The sequence below is a fragment of the Triticum aestivum genome, chromosome 6D (genome assembly GCF_018294505.1).
Source record: "Triticum aestivum cultivar Chinese Spring chromosome 6D, IWGSC CS RefSeq v2.1, whole genome shotgun sequence".
NCBI classification, from domain to species: domain Eukaryota; kingdom Viridiplantae; phylum Streptophyta; class Magnoliopsida; order Poales; family Poaceae; genus Triticum; species Triticum aestivum.
In genome coordinates this window covers 423,061,583-423,072,290 of record NC_057811.1, presented here as the reverse complement: position 1 = coordinate 423,072,290, position 10,708 = coordinate 423,061,583, and the positions used below count along the sequence as shown (strand labels likewise).

The window sequence follows — 10,708 nt, the reverse complement described above, 5'->3', positions numbered from 1 at the left end:
TCATCACACATGTAGTGTAAAGTTACAGATGCGAACAAAATATGACATACATATTGTCGACGAACGAAACTCACAAATTCTTTTTCTGGCTTAATGTCTGATTATTATTTTTGTTTCTGCTCTACTATGTCTTTCTCTGATGCTAGTCCTCTTCACACGATATGGTACACAGAAAGAACCCAAGTCACTGTCAAGGCCGGCCTCCACAATCATGCCACTTAACGCCGACCGCCACATAGGATAACGGACAGCAGCTTCGGTGGCCACGGCGGCCCATCTAATGCCCTGCGGCGGCGGTTCGTCCGATCATTAGGCGTCCATCTCATCTGAGTTCGTTATGCTAATTTCCCAGCCTAGTCCCATGCAGTTTGGCGCCTTCTGCAGCCTCTGCATCCCTCCGCAACAGACCATCTCCCCCTAACCACCCTAACCAAACACTGCCCCGTCAGGCGTCACTCACAAACAGGCAGCAGCTGCCACGACCACGATCGCCGCACTCCCCAGTTGTGGATGCCGCGGCGTGTCGTGAACCTGAAAGAGCCCTGCCGGACCACCCGATCGATCGCCGATCCACCGAAACTCCCCGTCACGGGCCGGGACACATCCGGTGGCCGACACTGCGCGCTGCCGCGGCACCAACCTGCCGCCGGCAATAGTGGCAAGAACCTTCGTGCACGAGGCACAAAGCAAAGCAACGGTGATCGACGGTCCGACGGAGACTGCACGCACGCACGAGGCTGCAAAAGGGCCGATCGTACTACCACCATGTTCGTTGAGCAGCGCCCATCGGCACGACCGAAATAAAAACCAATTATCTCGTGTTGGTTCTTCTCTCGGGGCGGACGCATGGCATAGTATACGGGCATGGAGCATGTGGGAGGGGTGGAATTGAATAGGGGTCGGGTAGGGTGGTTGATGGCCAGTGGCGAGCGGCCAGTAGGTGGTGGAGTTCATCTCACTCGCAGGATGGAGCAAAAGGGATGGAGAAGGCCAAAAGACGAGAGAATATATATTTTTTGGGGTAAAAAAGACGAGAGAATATGAATACACACGCACACGCAATCATGAGCTCGCACCACTACCACTTGCCTCGCCCTCCAGCTGGTCGACGGCGGCCTCCAGCCTGGGCGCTGTGTGTCGGGTATGTGTAAAGCATTGCCAGCCAACGTGGCCGCGGCTACCGAGGGCCGTCCGATCAGGGAATCGCGCGGCCGATGTTCGGTGCCCTATGGTTGAGGCAACACAGCTCGGAGACTTCACAAGGGGAGGGTCCGCGTCCAGCTGCTTACAAAAACATTGTCAGAACATGGTGGTGATCATGGCCAATAACTGTTCTGCTGCTACATTTCGGTCTCGTCAATCATCTCTCCACAAAGAAAGCATACCAATAATCGAGATGCTGCTGCTGCTGCAATTTCAGATGTTGACACCAGACAGACAGCCTTTGGCAAACCGATGCTTGTCCCAGGTTTCAAATAATTCAACCTCCCTCGCAAAAGAAGGAAAAAAGATGATTCGGTTGAGCTTATAATTTTCCTATATATATTCCTGCTGTTCTCTCCCAAGAATCTAACGGAAATTTAAAGGGCGGCCACATGTATTGCTGGCAATTTTAGTGGAGTTCTAGTTGGGATTAGTTAGCGTATTAGCAGTATTAATCCCCTGCATTATGAGTCTGTTGGGAGGTCCCTATCCTGTGTAGCTCGCGCTAATCGCTTTCCGATATAAAAGTTGATCTTAACCAACAACAATAATATTGCCCCTTTTGCTTTCTTTCAAGCTGTGCAGCTGTGCCACACATCTGTAAAGATTGGTATTCTGATGCTTCTTCCGCTTATCTCTACAAGTCAAGGAACTGCCAGGACAGGCCATCACCAATTCTGAGCAAAAACACCCAAGAAACAGCAACATCTCTTGTAAACTCTCGTCGACGAAACAGATAAGCAATTATACTAGAACAAGACAACCGCTGAAACTAAATAATCAACAATGCAGTAGGCAATTCTGGAAGAACAAGTAGGCAAAACAGAAACATCAGCAGATTAGGCCTTCTTAGATGAAGAGACATGCAATACTGGATGAAACAAGTAGGCAAAACAGAAGCATCAGTAGGCAAAATTGAAACAGACATAGATAAAGCCATACTGGATGAACAAAGTAGGCAATTCTAGATGAACAAGTAGAGAAACAGCAATAAATTTGGACTGTAGCGTATGGAGATAGTAGGCCATGTAGAAACAGCAATATATGAGGCCATTCTGGTTGAACTGATCAAAGCAAACTAGCCACAGCAAAAATTGACCATTATCGAAAGATGGAAATAACACAGCAATATATGAGGCCATTCTGGTTGAACTGATCAAAGCAAACCAGCCACAGCAAAAATTGAGCATTATCGAAAGATGGACATAACAAGAGATCAAGCCATTCTCAATGGAATTTCCGCATCAAGGGAGCGACAGATACAGGAGAGTTTAGCACTGAAGCAAGAATAAGAAGATCCACCCTGTTTTATTGAAACCAATTCAATCAATATTTATACTGGTTTACTGAACAAACATGTAAATGTAAATGAAACAATCCTGAACTAACAGACAAAAAAAGTGAAACCTTTCTTCTATCCAAGAATTGTACACCACCAATAAAGTAATTCCAACACCCCCTAGTCACCACCTCCGAATCACAGCATAATGAATCAATCCGAATTGTATCGTGAATGAACAAGAATTTTGCTTCCCCTATGCACTGTTCTTCCTCTTCCCGTCGCAGCCGTCGCAATGTACCGCCCCTCCTCCTCTCGCTGTACAGCCGAAGGCGGCAGCCGGCTTGCGACGGCAGCTGTGATGGCAATGGATATGCATCGCAAGGCAATTGCATTACCACAACCAAATGAAAAAATTATATCGTGTGTCCCATATCTGTCTACCAAGAAAACACCGACGCCGGCAACGCCGATGATGACAATGAGGCCCAGGACGGCGCCGAAGCTTGCGACACATCACCGTCGCCAATGTAGAGGTCGTATGATTTCCATGTATGGTCGAGCGGGCAAGGCCTGCCGGAGTCGAGGCGATCCCATGGCTTGCCCTTGCCTGACCAGTGCATCAGGCTAACAGGGCCCTTGTGGAGCGGGCGGCAGCTACCAAGAATGTTGTCGCCGCCCAAGCCGTGCTGGTTCCACCGATGGTCGACAGCCTCCACCTCGCCGGCGAAGAGGAGCAAGAAAGGGGGCAAGGAGCCCAGCTCGTAGATTCGCTTCTCCTTCTGCAACTCCATCCACTGCTCGACACGGTGGCGGTAGTTCCCCGAGCGCCAGCGCCGGAGGTCGATGACCATGACGCCGGTGTTGAAGTAGCAGGGCGCGCGGCGGCGGCCGGCGAAGACGCGCGCGCCGAGGTCCGGGTCGGACCAGAATGCGTCGGTGAAGTAGCGGGAGAAGTTGGCGTGGCAGTACTCGGGCGCGGCGACGACGGCGGCGGCGGGCAGGCGCGTCTCCCAGAGCCTCCGCACGTCGTCGACGGCGAGCACGTCCGAGTCGAGGTAAATGGCCCGCGGCACGCACTTGGGGAGCAGGTCGGCGAGGTAGTTCCGGGCGTAGTTGAGCGGCGCCTCGAGCGCGGCGCGCACCGAGGCGGAGATGAGCCCCGTGACGGCGTCGGCGCGGAACGGGTAGATCTCGAACCGCAGCGACGGGAAGGAGGCCGCGAGCGCGCTCCGGAGCTCGGCCACCCCGGGCGCGGCGCCGTCGGCGGCGAGGAAGTGGAAGAAGAGCGACTCCGGGCAGGAGGCGTGCTTGAGCAGCGAGTAGATGGCGGCCATGGAGCCCCGGAGGTAGTGCGCGTCGAGCGTCATCGCGATGTGGACGAGCCCCGGGTCGCACACCCCCGCGCCGGCCACCGCCGCCGGGCACCCCTCCCCGTTCCGGTACTCGGGGGCCTCCGCGAACCGCGGCAGCGCCCCCTCCGCCCCCACCGCCCCCGCCCCCGATGCGGCCAACAACAACAAGAACGCCGCCAGCCCGGCCCGCATCGCCGGCGCGGCCGCGGCCATCGCCCCCGCCGCCGCCGGCTAGGGCTCCCCCTCTTTCTCTCCCTCCCTCCCCCCGCCCTCTCTCTCTCGCCCGGTGGGAACGAGGGGGGCCTGGGTCGGGCTCGCTCTTCCTCTCTCTCTCTTCTCTCTCTGGTTGGGTTGGGGAGGGGAGGGGAACGAAGTGGTCGGCGTCTGTTCCAACCAATCCCTCCTTGGCTCCTCCCGTCGCTCCTTGGTATGGAATGGATCCCCCCAACTCCGATGGTTTGTTTTCCTGGGGGCGATTTATATGTGGCGCTACCAATAAAGCCCCCGTGTTATATACCCGCGTGGGGCCCCGAGGGCGCTCGGCCTCGGCGATCGTCATCGCTTGATTAATCCGTGTTTAGTAGGGTTATATATTTTTTTTGCGGGTTATAAGTAAACCGGAATCGGAATTGCATCGGTCAATTCTCGAAAAAAGGGAAGGAAATCGGAATCGGATCGTGCCGCATACGAGTACAGTACGTATACTATACATGTGCCCGCGCCAAGTGGACGCACGTTTTGGATCTGTGCCGATGAGAAAAGGTTTTAGTTACTGCTTGTGCAAGGGATTGGCAACGAAAGCTGCAGGACGGAATGGAATAATCAATCAACCAAAGTTACCCGTGATCCGCTGGAGGCAGCTAAGATGAGATACGACCAATTATGCTATAATAATCGAATACCCAGATGGAATATAAGTAATGCATGTTGGGGCATTGTACATTGGTCGATGTGACGACGCTTGTCACGTTACTCTACTCTATTTGGAGAGGACAATTTCTCAAAATATCCTACCTCTTCTTAGCATCATCTCTTGCAACCAAGGCTGCCATTATTTGTGATGATTAAAAATAAATAAATTAATGAAGGACGCCGCACAAAAAAGAACGACATCTCAAGCACTTTTTTTAAGGGAATGCCATCATGATTTACTTTATTGATTTGGTAAAATAGTTACATTGTTTGCCAAGGGATCAGCCAGGAACCTGGTGGTTCATCGACCCCAATTACAAAACTCGTTATGATCAAAAGAAAATTTGGCAACCTTATGAGCTACACTTGCAACCCTATTATTCCGTTCCTTTATTTATACAAGGTGTATCTGGTTTTTTTTTTGGATAGAATTCCACAATATAAGGTGCATTTGGTCTAATTCCCCGTAATTCCGTTCTTGGCCCTGTAGAAAATGGAAAGTATATCTCCTCTGATTACATGTATCTCTCCTTGTAGAGAAAGAAAAGGAAATTATATCTCTTCCGATTGTGTGTATCTCTTCTTTACCAAGCCTAAATGATTACTTACCGATAATCAAGGAATTAGACAAGGGTAATTTCAACCTAAATAGTCTATAATTACGTGCCTCGATCACCGTGCCAAAAATAATACACCTTATATAAAAGAATTGATGGAGTACAATGTAAGAAATGAACAGATCCTGTCACACCCGACAAAAAGCAAACCATTCGGCATAAATCGTCGATGCTCTGTTCCAAATTTTGTCTTGCCCTGAGCAAGTATTAATCACCTCCATTGAATCAGATTCTATTTGCATGGAATGGAACCCCATATCATTAGCTAACATCAACACATTTCTCATAACTAGAGACGTAGCCATATGTGCATCAACTACATGGGGGATTGGAGAGCAGGAGGCCACCAAGAAGACACCATATTCCTCTCGAATGACCACACCCGTGGGTCCTCTCAACTCATCAGCCAAAAACGATGCATCCACATGTTGTTTAACTGTACCCGGAATTGGCTTCTACTACTTCCTGCCCCTACAAATAACTGGCCCATTCTTCAGCGTAAGGGGTCTCTCAAATTTTAGGCAAATGGCCCAGATAGTCATTGCATTTCGTGGGACTGAGCAAGTTTTGTTGTGATGCGTTTGTTGCCTCCTCATCCAGCACAAATACCAGCATGTTGTACAGATTCCTTCCTTTAAACCGACTGATATCATGTTTGGCATACTGGACTCAGGACGACAGAACAGATGCTCAAGTACATTGACCCAGACCTGTCTTCGGTGGTGGCTTCAGAGATTATTTACGACAGTCCCAACAACCTCCATAGTTCCTTGGCGCGAGCACAACCGAACAACAAAGTGCATAACATCTTCTGGTTCGTGTGAGCAAATTGGGCAATGATCAGCTGATCCGACATGCCTGTTGGTTAGAATACTTTTAAGAGGTAATATGCCATGTAAAGCCCTCCAACTGAATATCTTAATTTTTCGAGGAATTTGTACCTTCCATAGAATTGACCAGACTGGATTAGGAGCTGCAGGTCCCACCAAATGATCAATAGTGTTTCTAAACTGGTGATTCCACTCACAATGGTATGTTGATCATATAGAGAAGAACCCGAAAGATGAACCACACCAAACAACAAAGCCCTCAAAAGAGTTGTAATTTAGGGGAATCTATAGGATGCGATTGACGTCTACTGGGTTAAAAATATCTCGTATCAGTTCCTCATCCCACTTCTCTGTCCAGGATCAATCAACTCGTTAACCTTTGTGATAAGTACCCCATTCCTTGGAGTGATAATTCTCCTAGAAGGGCTTGAAGGTATCTAATGATCCTCCCAAATATTAACCTTTTCACCGTTCCCAATTCTGCAAATGCGACTACGTTTGATGGTCTAAATGCTTGCAATGATACTTTTCCATGTAAAGGAAGACCCCATTTTGGGTCCAGCCGAAAGGAGATCACCTGAGGGGTAGTATTTAGCTCTGAGGATCCTAGCACATGATGATTCTGACTCATCCAGGAGCATCCAAACTTGTTTAGCTAACATGGCCAAATTGAAGGGAAGAAGATCACGAAAACCCATTCTAGCATCCTTCTTAGGGAAGCATAGTTGCCACCATGCCCACCAATGCATTCTTTTATTATTTTCATCATCTCCCACCAGAATCTAGCATTCGCATCTGTTATTTCTTTGCATGCACCTCTTGGCGATTTTAAACACCGACATAGCATACGCTGGAATTGCCTGAGCCACAACTTTAAACGGGTTCTCTTTCCCTTCGGTGGATAATTATCTCTCAATCCATTCATCCGTCCGTGGACACACTCTTTCGACAAAATGATTAAAATAGTCACTCTTGTCTGCTCCAACCAAGGCTGGTAGCCCAAGGTACTTATTAGATAAAGCTTCTGTATCAATATTAACGCATGCACAAATATCATTTTCATGGCAGGATCTGTATTAGGACTGAAAAAACACTTGATTTTGCCACACTCACCAATTGGCCAGAATTGTTGCAGTACACATCAAGAGCTTGCTCTAGGGAAATTGCATTAGTAATATATGCTCTCAAGCAATTGAAAGAAGACATTGTTCCAAGAGATGACCCCTTGGCTAGGATAAGGCAAAACATTCTTTGGTTTCTCTGTCTCCCTAGAGTCAGCGGCCATGGCTCTACTAAGAAAAGATCGACATCATCCCACTAGATGTGTCCTTATATCGATGAAAATAATTATTATTCAGGATACCTAAGCATGGACCGGATGCAGATATTCACTTTGAAAGTAAGAGCGGTGAGAAAATCCCCTTTTTATTTTTTTCAAATTTTCAAAGAGTCGTTTCCCAACAGTTTATCAAAGGCGCAAATTTTTGTTTTCTACCACGTTTCCCAACAGAGTTGTCTCTTGGCAATTCACATGAGGATATCAATCAATGTAGCAAAATAGGAAGTCAATATACTTTCCCTTGGAGCTAACATGCTCTTATTCTCGTGTCTTTCCTTTTTCCTGCTATAATTAATTATTCAATGTCACTTACTTGTGTCTTTGTATATATCTTAAGCCTAGGACAAAGTCATCATGCATCTATACATTTGGATCCATGTGTTAGCCTCTCGTTTCGTAAATATGTAAGGATCTTATTCATGATTGTGAGGTTTACTCTAATTTACGCATTCAGAACATAACATAATTTTGGCTACATTCCATGGTTTGAACATATGTCCCCCATACACCATTCATTGATCCTCATTCTTTTGAAGTTGTTGTTGGACAATCGAATGACTTGTGAGGTATGCAGTCTCGTACCCTATGTCGTGTGATGGAGGGTCACAACTAATTTGGTCTTGATATGGCATGGTTGATTTCACCATTGATTCTTACTTCTTTATTGTTTTTGCCACCATGCCATAATATGCTTTCTCCACACCAACTGACTTGCTTTGTGTTTTCCACTTCTTTGTTTCCCCCTCTCCAACAAACTCGACCCCCCCTCCCGGAGATGAGTGGAGAGTTGCAGCTAAAGCAAGAACCACAAAGTGAAATGTACTAGGTTTATGGAGATGGACTAGGTGTCACTTGGAGCGAAGGCCTCCATGTTCGATGTATGCTGACAAGAGTGGTTCATGCTCTACATCGAGGTCGGGTTGGCGAGACCCTAGATTCACTCTTCTTTTAGGCTGCCTCAGGTTTTTTCTGCATTTCTCCCTCCTTGGGGCCTCCTTCTCCTGAAGGGCGAGTGGATGACATCAACAAGAGTGACAGTCAGCATCGAGGTTGTGTTGGTTTGATCGGTGAAGATTAGAGGTAGTTGAAAGGATCGATATAGTTGACTAGAGGGGGGTGAATAGGCAACTAGCAATTTTTAGCTTTTCTTTACCAAATTAAACTTTGCATCAAAGTAGGTTGTCTAGATATGCAACTAGGTGAGCAACCTATATGATCCAACAACAACAAGCACACAAGCAAGCAAGGGATATAACACAAATAAGCTTGCACAAGTAAAGGCACGAGATAACCAAGAGTGGAGCCGGTGAAGACGAGGATGTGTTACCGAAGTTCCTTCCTTTTGAGGGGGAGTACGTCTCCGTTGGAGTGGTGTGGAGGCACAATGCTCCCCAAGAAGCCACTAGGGCCACTGTATTCTCCTCACGCCCTCACACAATGCGAGATGCCGTGATTCCACTACTGGTGCCCTTGGAGGCGGCGACTGGACCTTTACGAACAAGGTTGGGGCAATCTCCATAACTTAATTGGAGGCTCCCAACGACACCACGAAGCTTCACCACAATGGAATATGGCTCCGGGGTGACCTCAACCGTCTAGGGTGCTCAAACACCCAAGAGTAACAAGATCCGCAAGGGATTAGTGGGGGGAATCAAATTTCTCTTGGTGGAAGTGTAGATCGGGGCCTTCTCAACCAATCCCTAGAAAATCAACAAGTTTGATTGGCTAGGGAGAGAGATCAGGCGAAAATGGAGCTTGGAGCAACAATGGAGCTTGGGGTTGAAAGAGGTAGTCAACTCAGAGAAGAAGACACCCCTTATATAGTGGTGGGACAAATCCAACCGTTATCCACCAACCCAGCCTGCGCAGCGCGGTACTACCGTGCCAGGGGCGCTGTACTACCGCAAGGGCATGCGGTACTACCGCAGGGCCCCGCGGTACTACCGCCCGAGCAGCACAAACCTGGACAGCCCAAACGCACTGAAGCGAGGGCGATAGAACCGCTGCGCGGTACTACCGCTCCCCCTTGCGGTACTGTGACGCCCGGATAATTATGCTACAGTAAACCTACGCTAATGATGCCACGTCACCTCTGTTAGTGTTGATAATCTCGCGTTAGTTCAAAACCGGATCAAAATTCAAATTCAAAATATGGCAAACAACAAAAGTTTTCAAAAATTAAAACTAAAATGTTCGGGTTGTTTCAAATAAATCGTAAGCAATTATGGTGGAGAGACCAAGCTTTGATAAAATGTTTAAAGGCTCTAAAGTAATTAAAACAGCAGCTATGACAATTAATTAAATGCCTTTTAAAAATAATAATAATGCAAACTATTTTAATCAGGTGTCAAACTTTTTGGGGCAGTAGAATAAATTATAACATTAATTTAGGAGTTGTATTTATATTTTATAAAACAGAAATTAAAGGAATAAAATAGAAAAGAAAATAGATAAAGAAAAGAAAACAGAAAGGAAACAAAAAAAAGGAAAGACAAAGCCCCCCCCTGGGCCATTCGGCCCAACTGGGCATCCAGGCCACCAGGAGGCCCACCCCATTCCCCCTTAACCCCCGACCGACCGAACCCTAGCCCGATCCCCATTCCCCACTCCCCCTCGATCCCCCTCTCGCTCTCTCTTCCCCCACTCCCCCGATCCAATCGGGGTGACGCCGCCCCGACGACCTCGCCTCCCCGCCTCGCCCGACGTCGCCCGCGCCTCGCCCTACGCCACTGCCGCACGACCGCGCGCCGCCGCCGCTCGGAAGCCCCGCCGGAGCCGCCCCGCCACCCCGTCGTCGTCGGTGCCGCCTCCCCGTCTCCGTCGCACGTCCTCATCCCCTCCTCGCCGGACGCCGTCGACGCACGCCGCCCCGCTGCTGCACCACCGCCACGACCTCGTCGTCGTCCCCGTCATCCTCCTCGAGCCGCTGCCTCTACCCTACACCGTACGGTGAGGCCAATCCTCGGCCTTTCCTCCTTCCCCGTCCCCATGTGCACACATCGCCCTCACACGCCGTTGCCACCTGACCCGCGCACCGGTCGCACCCAGTGTGTGCGCCGGTGGCCGCCGGCGGTACTCTTCCGCTGCTGCTGCCAGCGCCTCCCCTGCCACCACCACCTCCAGCCGCGCCCCCCGACGCCCGCTCCGCCAACCTGTTGGCGACACCCCTCCGC

General features: G+C 49.2%; 1 protein-coding gene across 1 annotated transcript; it reads right to left on the bottom strand.

Annotated features, from left to right (window-relative positions):
* Positions 1–2,481: 2,481 nt before the first annotated feature.
* LOC123145541 (probable galacturonosyltransferase-like 9) lies at positions 2,482–4,315 on the bottom strand. Its single transcript, XM_044564971.1, has one exon. The coding sequence runs from the start codon at positions 4,048–4,050 to the stop codon at positions 2,923–2,925; it is 1,128 nt and encodes a 375-aa protein (XP_044420906.1). The 5' UTR covers positions 4,051–4,315; the 3' UTR covers positions 2,482–2,922.
* Positions 4,316–10,708: the final 6,393 nt, after the last annotated feature.

Bases quoted from the DNA above. Each gene is read 5' to 3' on its own strand.
- LOC123145541 (XM_044564971.1), bottom strand. From the start codon at position 4,050: ATGGCCGCGGCCGCGCCGGCGATGCGGGCCGGGCTGGCGGCGTTCTTG.